At 47.8% G+C, this 14,492-nt stretch overlaps 1 protein-coding gene across 6 annotated transcripts in view; it reads left to right on the forward strand.

Annotated features, from left to right (window-relative positions):
* The window catches only part of Foxn3 (forkhead box N3), a 362,922-nt gene that overhangs the window by 327,274 nt on the left and 21,156 nt on the right, over positions 1-14,492 (forward strand). For 3 of the 6 annotated variants that reach the window (XM_076921433.1, XM_076921431.1, XM_076921432.1), the window contains one exon: positions 5,763-5,828. The exons of 2 other annotated variants lie outside the window; for them this stretch is intronic. In XM_076921433.1, coding sequence (XP_076777548.1) covers positions 5,763-5,828 — 66 coding nt within the window. The remainder of the gene's footprint in view (positions 1-5,762; positions 5,829-14,492) is intronic. One more of the 6 variants, XM_076921434.1, reaches the window with a different exon arrangement.

Raw genomic sequence — 14,492 nt, forward strand, 5'->3', positions numbered from 1 at the left:
CAGTGCTTCTGTCTTCACAACACTCAGGCAGAGGGGAAGTGGAAGTAGTGGTGGCAATGACATCACTGGTGGCAAATGATGCCACCAGAGCCAGCCACACTACCAACTCCCTTCTGTTGCCGGTCAGATCACTTGCAGCCTTTTGAAATGTCTTGATTGGTTGCAGTGGAAGCCAAAGGCTTCAGTGATTTCAAAGTCACAAATACAGAAGTCCTCTGTCTCAGAGAGCTTGCATGGGGAGGGCAGGGGAAGCAGGGATAAGCAACAAGGTGAATTTTCATGTCTCGTTGTGGTGTCTTCTTGAGGCAATGGTTCAGAGGTTCCCTTTCTAAGCTGAAGCACGTGTACATGTTAACTCAGCCTCTGTTTCTCTCTCTTCCTTACCACTCTCATCGTATGGACTAGATGATGCTTCATCCATCCTCCACTGTGAAGTGTTAAGCACCATCCCACTCAGTCATGATAATCAAAACTGTTTCCAGACATTGCCATATGTCCTTGGGCAAAGGAGAGGGAAATCGCCCCCAGTTGAGAAACAAGGCTCAGTTAGAAGGGCTTTGCTTAAGTGAGATGGAGCAGACCCTCTCTGTCTTCCAGGAAGTGGGCTGCTGCTTCCTGAAGCGTCTTATGACTTGTTTCTTTGTTTTCTAGTGTTTCTTGGTCCTAAGAGATGATCAAGTCTTTTCTCTCTATTTTTAGGAATTAAGCAAATGCTTCTTGGTGTGTTATTCTCACACACAATTACAGAAAATGGATAAAGCTATCTCAGCAAAATGTTCTAACAAAGTCATGGGAAGGGAAGGCTTTGGAGGGAGGGAGTGCTTTCTGTTAGGTCTCAAACAAATAACCAACTCAGGGGTCTATTCTTTTACCCTGTCAGAGTTGACACTGGCCACCAGATCGTCCCAGCATTCCTCAGTCTCTACCTGTTAAAGGGTCCTCCTGGATGGCACACCCTGCCCCCTACCCTGAGCTTTCCAACCCAGGGCCTGCTTTTCTTCCATATATAACCCAGCCATTTGGGCTACACTGGTCCTTTTTCCTCTTTGGCCTCTGGGACTCTTGGCAGTCACTCTAGGCTTCTCTCTCTTCCTCTCCTCACGTGGCCCTGCTCCGTTTGCTGGTCACACTCATTGTGGACTCTCCCAGCTGCCTCTGCCTGTTTTCTCCCTTTTATATCCACACAAACTTGCTCCTCACCCCATGTCTAGAGGGGTCATGTCCTCCTTTTTAGCTTTTTTTTTTTTTTTTTTTTGGCTTGCCTTTGCTCTGGGTTTTCTGCAGTCACACTCACAGCCCCTGCAAGGAGTCTTATCTTCCCTCTACATAAGCAATTCAGTGCCACCTGGTTTTTACAAACCAGAGTCCCTAGTGAATTCCACTGTCCATCCTGAGCCCGCACGCACGCAGGTACCGTCCCTAGCTGAGGGCTGAGGTCTGTTCACCCGAGCAGTGGCTAAGATAAAATCATCCATTCGGTTATCCCGTGTGTGCTACTCTCCATACTGATATGTCCCAAGTACCATCTTAAGCAGCAAGTGAGGTAGGCAAGGAAGAGTCTTAATGGCCCACTTGCTTTGTAGATAGGCATAGGGGAGGATGCCCGTGCATACATCCGATTGTTCGTACCTGCACTATTATATCCAGTATGCGACATTTTCCCCACATATATTGTCTTTTTATCAATCATGTGATATTATATCACCCATGTAAATCGCTTGAAGTGTAAGGAGGAGTGGGGGAGAGGAACACATTCACTGCCTGGAAGATCAGATGATTTCCAGAATTCTCCAGGTTTCCATTTGAGAAAAATGTTTGGTAGACCTGCCAGCCAGGTCTGAGCTGTCCTTTTTTGAAAGTGAGGACCAAGCCTTCTGTTGGCCTTTATATTCTGAGGTTGCTTAAACACATGGCGGTTCTAGACATTTCTGTTTGGTACCCAACAGGAGTCACACCAAGAAGCCACCAAACACCTACCCAACAGGACAAGGCTTTGCAGGGAGTGGTATATTCTCCTGGCTTTTGTAAGACTGTCCTCTACCTCCAGACACTTTGGAGCGGATGTCCCATCTGGAAGGTGTCACTGGGAGTCCATAGTTCTGTCAGCCATGAGTCAGAAAGGAAAAAAGATGTCAGGCGACATTATAGAAAGCTAGAAGGCTGTGGAAACTGGCATAGACTCTGGCTCCTCCCATGTCTGCAGTCACCCACACCATTTTAAAATGAATGAGGTCGGGCCCAGCGACATGAAAGTCCCATGTTAACTAGCAGTGGATCCAGGACTTGAACCTAGCAATCCCCCTGCCTGGTCTGTCTAGTGCTTTTCCCATCCTGCCCACAGAGGAAAGCCTCCACCACTCCCAGAAGAAGCTGCTTCATGATGAAAATGACCATCAAAGATCGAACTTGGCATGGACCACTGGGAATGTTCAGAGAAGTCATGCTGTTGCCAAAGCATGGTCAAGGACTCTTTTAATACAGGATTAGAAATTGGCTCTGCGTGGATGATGGTCATACTTCTACCAAGCACCTGTAGTAAATAGCTTGGCTTCCTGTACCAGGATGCAGAGCCAGGGACTATCAGGGAGGATCCGTTATCCCCAAATAAACTGTCTTGCTGTTTTATTCTTCTGAACCTCTGCCTCGCTGTGCCTTCCCAGATTACAACAGGAGTGTTAACTCCTTTCACTGAGGTCTGTGTGAGTCCCAGACAAAACACCATCATCTTTTCTTAGACTGATAAACCTCACTGAACCATGGTGGGAAGCCCCTCACCTTCAGCAACCAAGGAAACCTCCACAGCCCACCCACTTCACCCCTGCCTGTGGAATCAGTGTTCCTCTGGAGCACCTTTAGAGATGTATCTCCAGACTCCAAAACAGCTCTCCAGTCCTCTAAAGTGTTTCCAGCCCACCCCAAATGGGTATATCAAAAAGTATCTCAGCTTCAGGTGGTTGATTTTATTGAATGCAAACAAGAGGGGATACCTATGAAGGCCCTTAGTGCACTCAGTAAGACAGCCTGTCACCCAAGGGGAGCAGTGAGGTGATCCCCAGAGATGCTGAGGTGGACAGAGGAGTGTGTGGCATGACTGGCCATTGTAAAAGGCACAGGAATGCCTTTAGAAGCCATACTGGGTAAGGGTGATGGGAAGCAGTATGCAGAAGCAGCATATAAACATGCTGTAACATGTAAACAGCATGTAAACATGTCCAGGATCTGTGGGGCATAGCTTCAGTTCCAGGCAATTCCATTATCATCTTAGATGCCTCATCTCCCCTTCCTGGAAAGCCATCATCTAAGGAAAAGAGATTGCTAGTACAGTGAGGAGGTTTCCACCAAAAAAAAAAAAGAAAGAAAGAAAGAAAGAAAGAAAGAAAGAAAGAAAGAAAGAAAGAAAAGCCATTGCAAAAACTTTTAATAATGTTAGCAAAAGGTTGCCAAGATATATTATTATAAAGAGAAATTAGGCTACAGCCAGCTATTTTGCAGATATGGTGGTCCCCTCTTTTCAGCAGGAAATTCATTCCAGGACCCTCATTGCATGCCTAAACTGCAGGTAATACCAACTCGTGCACACACATATATGTTAGATCATGAGAAGTCTGCCTGTTACATTCCCCCAGAATTCCTAAAGAGAGAGGAGGTGGGACATAGGTTCTCTGAGAGCATCAGTATCTTCATCCATGGAGGCATCAGAGGTGGTAAAAGGAAAGTAGGAGAGGGGAGTCAGCATCCTCTATTTTCCTACTTAGACATGTTTGTTCGACTTGGTCTGGGTGGGTGGAGCATCATGGGGAGATGCTGGGTAGACCCTGGGGTTTATGCTCTCCTAGATTCCTGTAAGAGCTGACTGATGCCACTGTTGGCTTCTCAGGCTCTCTTCCTTCCTTTCACTAAGGCTGTGCTTGTCTGTGACCCTCAGACGTCCTCCTGAGAAGGCATGTGGAACTTTCTTTTTATCTCCTAAGATCATGTCTGAGTTTCCTGTTAGCCAGGGTCCGCACCTCGGGGAAGATAGAGACCACATAGCCAGGGCAATCCAGGCCACCTGTTGCACTTGAAACTTAAAAGAAGGCAGTGAGAAGAGGAGGCACATATTTGGGCTCCTCCCTGAAAGCCAAAAGGGGCCACCTCAGAGTTTGTCCCTTGCCATCCTTGGGGACCAAGGACTTCTCTGCTGGGCAGCAGGGGACCCGAGAGCAGAGTGGAACTTGAAGCTTTTCTGTGAATCATTGAACATGTATCAGTGGGGAGCAGTTGACTGTTTGAGCAGTGTCACCCCAGGAATTGCCAAAGAAGCTAATTTACCTGTTTCTCATACAATGCACTTATTAAAATAAACTCTTGCTCCATTTTGGCATGTGGGTAACAGGCCTCCTGCAGGCAAAATAGAAAAGGGCAGAGTGAAGTTTCTTTACCTTTTCATTTTTTTTTTTTCCTGAGGCATTGTCTTCTGAAACCAGCATCATCCATATTATTAATCGCTTGTGGGCTTTATCATGCATTGCATTACTCCCTTGGAATTAAACTGCACATATAAAGTATGAAAAATATACTTTTTTTTAAACAGTAAAAAAGTAATTTTCTCGCATAATACCCAAAATAAAGTGCCACGGAGCCATTAGTAGTAAATTGAATTTTTTGGTATGTAATTTGTACAAAAACTGACAAGTACGAGGCCCCCTCTCCCCAGTCATTAGTTACTGGGTTTAGCGGACACGGAGGCAGTAATCTGCAAGGGCAGGCATTTTGATGTCGGCTTCAATTGCACACTTCATTTATTTGGACAGGGGACAGGCGGCAGCTTCTGTCACAAGGCCTCACTGCACTATTAGCGAATTTCGCCCCAGGGCAGCTGGGACGCTGGGCTGGGGCAGATGTTCTTTTCAGCCTATTCAGTGACCATTCTTGGGGGTTGTTTACCGTTGCCATGGTGACTTTCATTTCCATAGCAGCAGCGCTGCTGTTTCTCAGAGGGAAATGAATTTAGTTATAAAGGGATAATATTTTCCTCTGTCTCTGTATAACCTGCCATCTGTCAACCGGTGGATTGGTAAGGATTCAGAAACCTATTAAGAAGGATAGCAATAAAGTGGTGTGCGTTCGGGAGGGAGCAGATTAAAAGCAATAATAAATGAGGGTGTAAGCACTGTGCCTTCAACAGCAGAACTTCCTCAGTTCCTTTCTTTCTACTTTATGTGCTGTTTTTAAAATGCCTTCATCGCCTCCAACACCGCTGTGTGCACACATACCCTCGTAAAATACCATTTCCATTCTGCTGACGAATGGAAATGACCAAATGTCTTGTTTGTATCTGTCTGGATGCAGGTGTTTTCAGCTTTCTCTTTGCTGTGAGGCTGTGAGTTCCTCCCCCAGCATCAGAGATTCCCAGGCTGACCTTCCTATTGCTACTGGTTCACCTACTTCTCCACCCCAGGGTAAAAACCGAGGGTGCCCAGACCATCAGCTTATCGGGCACCCACAACACAGATCCCAACATGAACAAAGCAAGAAGACGACATGATCACAGATCTTCAAAAAGCAGAAGAAAATAGTAGCATGTTCCTTGAATCTCATTCTAGAATAACTTTTTTTTCCTCTCAAGTCCGAATGGTGTGAGAGTCACTTCTGCAGTCCCACCTCTGGATGGTTTTTTTTCTCTGTCACGTTCATAAGCTGTAACTTGCAGGGGGAAAAAAAAAACCACGCACACACCAGCCCCGTTGTAAATAATGTTATTTATTGGTTGATTTTTCCAGATCCTGACATTGATGCTGCCAGTGCCATGATGCTTTTGAATTCTCCCCCTGAGATACAAGCAGGTTGTGAGTAGATATTTCTATAGCATACAGCACCATAGTTTGTGAACTTAACCTTCTCATTGACATCCCAGGCCGTAGGAAGCACTGATGCTGACATAGCTCTGCACTTGGGGCAGACCCTTCAAAACTAAGTGTGTGGTTAACTTAACATGCGCATGCATGTACACATACAGCCATGCATATGTGTGAGCCAGTGCAGAGGTATGCTTCAAGGATGAGCGAGTTCTCACATACTGTCAGGACTAAGGAGATGAAAATGGATCCGAGAACAACTTCTGCTGGAGATGTTTCTCCTGCAGGAATCATTCCTATGCCTCTGTAGGAGAGATTGCCTGGGCCAGCCTATCCACGATGGAACTAAGCACCCAGTTGTAAACATTTTTTTTTTCCTGTCCAGGTCTTCAATAATAATAGGGTGCATTCTGGAAAGTTTGGCCCACCCACGAGTGGCTTGGCCTTAAAATGAAACCACAGTACTACATTGCATCACTCTACCTGCCTACTAGGCGGCCACAGAGAGAAGGGCAGGGCTGATGTAGCTTAGTAGGGCTCACTAGCAATGTCAACTTAAGGTCTTTGCCTTGCTTGGGCCTGACTCTCGCCCACTACCTGGTGTCTTCCCTTTCCTTTTCTCATCTTTATAGCTGACCTGAAATCAAGATGTCTCCCCATCCTCACAACTTGAGACCAGTGTGTCTGTCCAGGTCTCACACCTGGCCAGAATCACACTGAGCCGAGAGGTGGTACACCAGAATCTGCTTGTCTTCTGTCAGGGTGCTGCTCTACCACACCTGCGCAGAAAGTGACTCGGCATGGCGGTTCCTCCTTTGACACTACTAGGGACTGCTCCCCACCTGTCTTGTGCCTGTGACTAGGTTTCCAGTTGGCTCGGAGCTCTGGCTTTCTGAAGATATCATTGCCTTCTAAGCAAATGAGAATTCCCCCACTTTGGAGACAGTAGCATTTCCCACAAGAAAGCACCCACCCCGAGATCCGCAGTAGATTCGTGCTGGAGTGATAAGAATTCCAGATCCCCGTCATAGCCTTTCTGAGAGCATTGGGAAATTTAACACCCGTCTTTTTTTCTTTGTACCTATTTTTAAAGATCCGAGAGATACTGCTAAGCAAACATTTTCAGACAGCCTGGCCCTGTGCCTGAGGCCACCCTTACCTGCCTGACTGCAGAATGCTCGTTCCCCATTGTCAGCCTCCGTTTCCTGGCCTCTGGAATGTGAGGCTGTGCACACCTCCAGCCTACTCTGCTGCTAAGCTGATAGCAGTTCACCTCACTAGCCTGGAATGTGGCTCTTAAGTGTCAGAGAAATCTGTATTTAATTCTGTATTTTATTTTCATCCATTCTTAGATGACATTTCAGGAAAAGTTATAGATTCCAATAGTAATCAGGTCACAGGCTGGAAAGGTCCCGATGATCAGGTGGCATAACTCGTCTTAGTGGAAGCACCCCGATCTCACCAGAGCCGTGTAAATTCAAACCCCTTCCTCAGCTAGCTGCCACTGTGTGCTGTGTGTATGTACTTCTGATAGACTGGTCCCTATGCTGAGAAGGGACTGGGGAGTCCGGGAACATCAAGGGATGTGGAGTGAGCACTCAGAGATCTTCAGTGTGTCTCCTGAAAGTCTCTTAGTCCTGGCTTCTTGACCACAGGTTGGGTTCTCCTGATTCGCTAACAGTATTGTTTTTTTTAAATATTTTCTTGGCCAAGTGAGCCTTTCCTCTCCACCCCTGTAACTCTCCAACTGTAGTTCTCCTTCTGCAGCTTCTATAGTCTTATTTATGTCAAAGTGCTGCACTGAGTCTTAAAAGTGCTCATGTGCTAAAGGTATGGATTCTGTTTTCATTCTTTTAAAGGTGGGGTTCCATGTGATCCAGGCTGGCCACCAAACTTGCCATGTAGCCAGGGATGACCTTGAACTTCTTATCTTCCTGCCCTCATTTCTCTGGCATGCCCTACCATACATACCATATGTGCATCCCTGTGCTGGGATTGAAAGCAGGACTTGGGGCGGAGCTGCAGTCTACAGCTCTGTAGGATCATTGTTAGTGGGCTTTTTAAAAAGAAAGCTTTTAACATTCTGTGAAAGTGTAGCTACAGCCTTCATGAGGGCCCGAAGCCAAGAAGGCTCTCTAAGGTCCTGGCAGGCGCCACTAGGATGCCTATAAAGGTCATCAAAGGACACACTCACAGGCAGGCACAGCAATGTAGACTGTGAACAAGAAGAGCGTGGAGACACTGGCTTCATATTTGCCTTCCCATCTGAGACTGGAGGTCGAGTGTGAGCATGGTCAATGGCAGGCTGCAGAGCCCCTAAAGACTGTAGCGACTTCATATTTAGGAATCATGTCAAATCCACTATCTTCTAGTGGACACAACCAGAGGGAAGTATATCCACAGCTCTTTCCAGCCTGTTCCAACCATAGCTCTATTTTCCATTACATTGCGGGGGAAGGGGAGGTGTGCAAGACAGGGTTTCCCTGTGTGTTCCTGGCTGTTCTGGAACTTGCTCTGTAGACCAGGCTGGCCTCAAACTCAGAGGTCAGCCTGCCTCTGCCTCCCAAGTGCTGAAATTTAAGAAGCACACCACTACTGCCTGGCAACATTTCTGGTCTCTTGGCTTGAGATGGGAGACAGTGCCTTGATCCCTCAAGGGAGAAGCTGCACAGAGCTGGAATGATGAAGCTGCCGTCACCTATGCTGCTAGTGTTGTCCCCAGGCCTAGGTATGAATCCTCAGTAAATGTCTAAAGGCAACAACCAGCCTCCATGATGGAAAATGGGCAGCTTGCATCATGGTGTTTGTGGTTGTGTGTCCCTCCCTGTGTGGGTTCACATAGACCTTCTCCCATGGTCAAGAGCTGGGCAGTGTGGCTTCTCAGAGTGCCATATGTTTCCTGCTGCTCTCTTCCCTGGGGCTGGGTGCTGTGGCAGGCTCTGTTTATAGAGCCGCCTCCTCGTGCCTTGCTATTTATAGCTTCCTGCTTCACCCCTGGGCTGCCCCTCTGAGTGGCAAGCTACCCACCTCATCTCCTGGCGCTGTTTCGTTCTGGCAATTACAGGCTGGCTTGGTTGCTCGAAAGGGCTCCCCCACCCCTTTATCATTGTGCTTTGTAACTGCTGTACTTCAGGTCACCAAGTGGCAGCCCCTGGATCTCTCCCTTTCCTCTTCCTTGTTTGGCATCTGCAAAGCTAGCCCAGGGCCTGCACACTGGCTCTGAAGCTAAGTGAGTTGCAGAAAAGCATTTGCCAGAGATACTAGTGAGAACCCAGGACCATATGCCCCCTGCAGTGGTCGGGCTGGAGTCCTCAGGGCCACCCCCTCTTGTTTCAATTGTCTACTGCAATTTGCAGTGAGGTACAGCTAATAAAAGCCTTGACTTCTAACAGTTTGTGCCCTTGGTGTCACTCAGTGTATGGGACCCCCTTCTGCAAGAAGGGTCATCGTGTGCAAAATGCCACTTCCAGAACAGTCAGCCAACAGCATGGCTGTCTGCTCATCTTACCTTCTGAAATCAAAATCTATCCACCTACTCCAGTCTCTCCCTAAAGAGTGGCAGCGTAGACTGATCTCAGCTGCTGGTACCTCCTGAATCACCTGCCTAGTAGCTCCCCTGACACTCCCTGTGAGTCATCTTTAACCCCTGTGGAGAAACTAGGTCACCATTAGCCATCTCCAAAGGCTTATATAATCCTTGGTTGGAATTTTCCCAGAGATGGAACTCTGATGCTAAACAAAACAGCAGAATGGATCAGGAGGGATGGGGAGTGCTGCCTGGATCTGGGGTGCGTGTCATCTATGTAGGGCTCCACTTGAAGAAAGACCACAGGAAACGGGCTGTGCCCCGCCTGCCATCACAGCCCTTCCCCAGCCTGCTTCCAAGCAAGCAGGTGGAAGGGGTGCCTTGGGGGGAGGAATGATGACAGGAATGGCCTGCTGCTCGGCTTATGGCCTCTGATAGTGTTAGCCAGGGCTGCCCTCCAACGGCAGAGCTGCAAGCTCCCCACTGAGGTTAATTTTAGACCTTGCAAAGACTAAGGGGGATGCCTATCAAGAGCGAGGCAGATGAAGTGCTGAGAGCCAGCACAGTGTGCCGGAAAGTTTGTTTTATGCCTTGGTCCTTTCAGAACAGAAATGAGCTTTAGACCCTGGAAAGTGGCTCAGTCAGTAGTACTTGCTATAAAAGGGTAAGGACCCAAGTCCCTGAAGTGGGGTTTGGGGTTGGGGAGTACATGCCTGTAATTCTGATGCTAGAGAGGAGGGGACAATTAAATCCTAGCTCAGTGGCTGTAACAGACTAGCTGACATAGTTGAGGATTTTGACAGACATCCTCTTGGGCCATCACAGGAACATGTTCCTGTGTGCATGCTCACTTCATACACACAGACACACAAAGGGCGCCTAAGGTTGCTGTCACTTAAGGCCATGGCATCTGCACTGAGCCATGATGCTTGACTGTTCCCACGAGGTGTGAGTGTCACAGTTTAGCTGGTTTCAAGGGGGCTTGGAGACATTCTGTGACTTAAGAAAACATAGCCAGCCAGTAAGTACTGGGGAGTCTGGTGCTGATGCTGTGCACTGGCTTCAGCAACCATTCTCTTCTCCTGGGTCAGTGGGAGAAAAGATGTGTAGCCCATCGACCAGAAAGGGTGGTGCTGGATGCTTAGACTTCTTCTAGTGGGAACACAGAGATAGAAGTTGGCTTCAAACTTGTGTTTTCTTAAGTATTTAACTGAACTGCCTCCTAATGCCATCTCAGAACATGAGGTGATGGGTTGTGTTGATCTTTGAGTGTATTGATTTTTTTTTCAGGAGGTGGATAGTGAGGAAAGGGGTCTTAGGGTCCATTGCTGCAACGAAATACCATGAACAAAAAGCAAGTTGGGAGGAAAGGGTTACACTTCCAGATCATAGTCCCTCATTGGAGGAAGTCAGGTAGAACTCAAGCAGGGCTAGAACCTGGAGGCAGGTGCTAATGCAGAGGCCGTAGAGGGGAGCTGCTCACTGACTTGCTTCACATGGCTTGCTCAGCCTGCTTTCTTATAGAACCTAGGACCAACAGCCCAGAGATGCCACCACCCACCATGGGCTTGGGCCTCCCCCATTGATCATTAATTAAGACAGTGCCTTACAGCTAGATCTCATGGAGGCATTTCCTCAACTGAGGCTCCTTCCTCTCTGATGACTCTAGCTTGTGTCGAGTTGACACACAAAACCAGCCAGTACAGCAGGGAAAGAAAGGAGCTAATTTTAGACCAAGGGCAGACGAATGGGCTCATATTCCTGCCTCGTGTGTAATGGGGAGGGAGATGGCTCTCAATGCCTTTTTCCACAGAGCCATTGTAAATTGTCTGTGCCAGTTTCCAGAGACCACATTCCTGACACTTGAGGGTGGGAACATAAAGGGGAGGAGATGGAGGCACACGTACGTGTCACAGCAGCCAGTGAGCAGGCACGTCTGTGGTCACCATCTCAGTCTAGAGTGTGCTGCCAGAGAGGAAGACCGAGAAATGGCAGGAGTTGTAGGCCGGATTCAGCAGCTCACTTGAGAAGGAGTTCCAGGTTCAGAGAGTGAATCACCTTAGATTCCCAAGCAGTCTCAAAGGCTCAGGCACACACCTGTACCACTGCCGAGTTGCTTTGAAGTGAATACAGTGCAGCAGTTGGGAAGATGTGCATGTAGGGTCAGGGCTGGCTACCAAAGCATAGAAGACTGGAAAGAATTGAATCCCCCCCCCCCCCCCATTACACCTTGTGCCTTACAGATAATTCACTGGAGGTTTCTGGAGAGGTGATGTGGGCTGGTTGAAGGATAATGAGAACAGAGATGATATTAATAAGCATACATCACCAGCCCCTAGGCTAAGCAGTTTTCATAGCTTACCTTATACAATCCTCAGAACAACCCTAAAAGGTGTGTTCGTGCCACGGGACTAGGGTTGGGATACCCAGTGTTATCTGACACCACTCTGTACACAGCCCTTAGACACTGCACAGTGGGTAGGGAGCATCTCCAACGCCTAGCCTCTGATAGGTGTTTGCTGGAGCCGGTTTCTTCCTGTTTTTTCTTCCTGCTGAAGTGTCCTAGTGTGTGAAGGACGTCTCTGGGCATTTGGACAGAGGACTGTGCACATGGGACGTGGACCTCTGACTCAGGTCCTCCTCATTGGCAGGTGACTCGTGACCACACGAGTGCTAACTGTGCTCTGTGACTGCCATTGGCCCACTTCCCTTCCAGGGATGATGCTGGTATTATGCACCCGGGAACCGAAATGTCACAGGAGCCGTCCTTGCTGTCTTAGCTACTCCATCACCAGGAACCCAGCTAAGGTCTTCTAGCTCAGTCTGGCTTTTGTCTTGTTCCCTTTTATGGGTTTTCAGCTGACCTGAAGTGGGGGAAAGAATAGTGCCTCAGGATTCTTCTGTGGGAGGCTATCACAGTGGGTCTGAGGATTATAATAACTCTCGTACATCTTCTAAATATGACTGAGTCTCTAACCTCAGTAAACCTCCCCCTTAAAGATCACTTTGGTGGAGGCAGCGGTTGCAGGGGGTGGGGCATCCCTGGCTTACTTGAGTTGACATAGCTTGCTTCGGAGACAAAGTAATTAACTGGCAGAGATGGGGCCCAGGCCTGGCATTCCCAGCCACCTCCTTGCAGGCCACTTTCCTGCTCCAGATTGCTGTACTAGGTAAAGTCCCAGTGTGCCTGTATTAATTAGTTGCTTCTCTGTTGGTGCTGTGATAAAACACCATGACCAAAGCAACTTAAGGAAGAGACGGCCCCAGAGAGATGAGGCCATTGTGATGGGACAGAGGCACTGCAGCGGCATGGTGGCTGGAAGCTGAGAACTCATATCTTCTATCACAAGCACAAAGCAGAGGGCAGACTGGAAAGCAGAGCAAGCCTGTACACTCTGAGCCTGCCTCCAGGGACATAACGTCCTCCAGCAAGGCCACATCTTCTCTACAAACAGTGTCACCATCTGGGGCCAAGTGTTCAAATGCTTGAGCCTCTGGGGGGCATTACTTATTCAAACTACCACAGTGGGATGATTTGCTGGAGCAAAGACCATCTTCATTTCCGTACGCACACCGTGCGTTTACTTTTTTTCATTTCTGAGTATATATGCTGCTTTTCTGCCTTTGAGGTCCAGAGTAGACAGCACTTCCTATAGCAAGTCCTCCAGATACCTATAGTTGGCATCAGGCATCTCCATTATTTGGCCCCCACACCAAACCCTAGTATTTCTACACACACACACACACACACACACACACACACACACATTCTTTCTCTCTGATTTCACTATAGTTACCCTGATTCACAGGAAGATACTAATTACTGGCAATGGTTGGCATCATGGTAGACATTTTCAGTATTTAAGTTCTTTTGTGACATGGCCCATTGTGTCGGAGCCATTTACTGTTCTCCGTGAGCTCCTCCTTGAGACATGGACAGTGTCAGGATTAAGCTCATTGAATAGCCATATGACTTAGGGAGTGCCATCAAAAGTCATTGAACCCCTCTCCCGCAGTTTCCAGACAACTGACAAAAGCCCACACGTACTCTGTCGACTGCAGCAGCTAGCTGCAGATCGGATTTCTCCTGCCCCTGTGTCTTCCCTTTGTGAACTATAAGTCTGTTTACGATTAATCTTCACATTCGGTATCAGGTAAGGGTCAAGGTTCGGTTTTATCCCAAAGGGGTGTCCGTGCTGTGATATTTTCCTTTTCGCCACTCTGTTGCCTTGATACCTACCTTTGTCAAAGCTCAGCTGACCATACTAAGTGTGAGTCTGCTTTCTAGATTCCATTTTGTCCCAGTGGTGTAAATGGCGATACTCGGCCAAGTCTCTTACTGCCATAATTCATGCAATTTTATACGAAGTCTTGATATCCAATAATATATATAAATCAGTTAATAAAGCTTTCAGACACTGCAGCCTCATGGAGTAGCTGAATACTGCAGCAGTACCTGTGCTCCTTATTCTCCTGCCTCCGATAACCTCGCCTGTCCTCTGAAGTTAGGCTGCCAGTTTGGAATCAGCGAAGTCTCTGCTCTGACTGCCTCACATACATGATAGCACAGTAAGAGACTAGCGATGTTTCTGAACCCTGTGCTGTAGTACTGACTTCGGCAAGAACGGCAGTCTGAGCCTTCAGCCTTCTTTTGTAAGGCCTAACAACGACCTTGTATAAACCTAGAAGAGAAATGTCAAAAATTCCTTAGCAAGAACTACACAAAGCCAAGAATTCTCTATTCAGGCAGGCTGGGTGGCTCAGCCGGTAAGGGTGTTTTCTGTGTCAGCCTGGCAACCTGAGTTTGATCCCCAGAACCCACATAAAAGTGGAAGGTGAGAACTGACATCTATACAGATGTTCTCTGTGTACATGTCCTGGTATGTACACCGACACCGTGCACACACACTTAATAACAGAATTTGTAAGGATTATTTCATATTCAAGAGTGGATGTTTACCCTACATAAAGCCCTTTCAAAACCCCTCCTAAATCACCATGTAACTGAGGATAACTGTATTGAACTTCCTCCCTGCCTGTACCTCCTGTGTGCGGGGGTTACAACCCCAGCGTGGTTACACCATGGCTGGTTTATAGGGTGCTGGCGATCAAGCCAGGGCTTTGTCTGG

The sequence above is a fragment of the Arvicanthis niloticus genome, chromosome 23 (assembly GCF_011762505.2).
Source record: "Arvicanthis niloticus isolate mArvNil1 chromosome 23, mArvNil1.pat.X, whole genome shotgun sequence".
Taxonomy (NCBI): Eukaryota; Metazoa; Chordata; class Mammalia; order Rodentia; family Muridae; genus Arvicanthis; species Arvicanthis niloticus.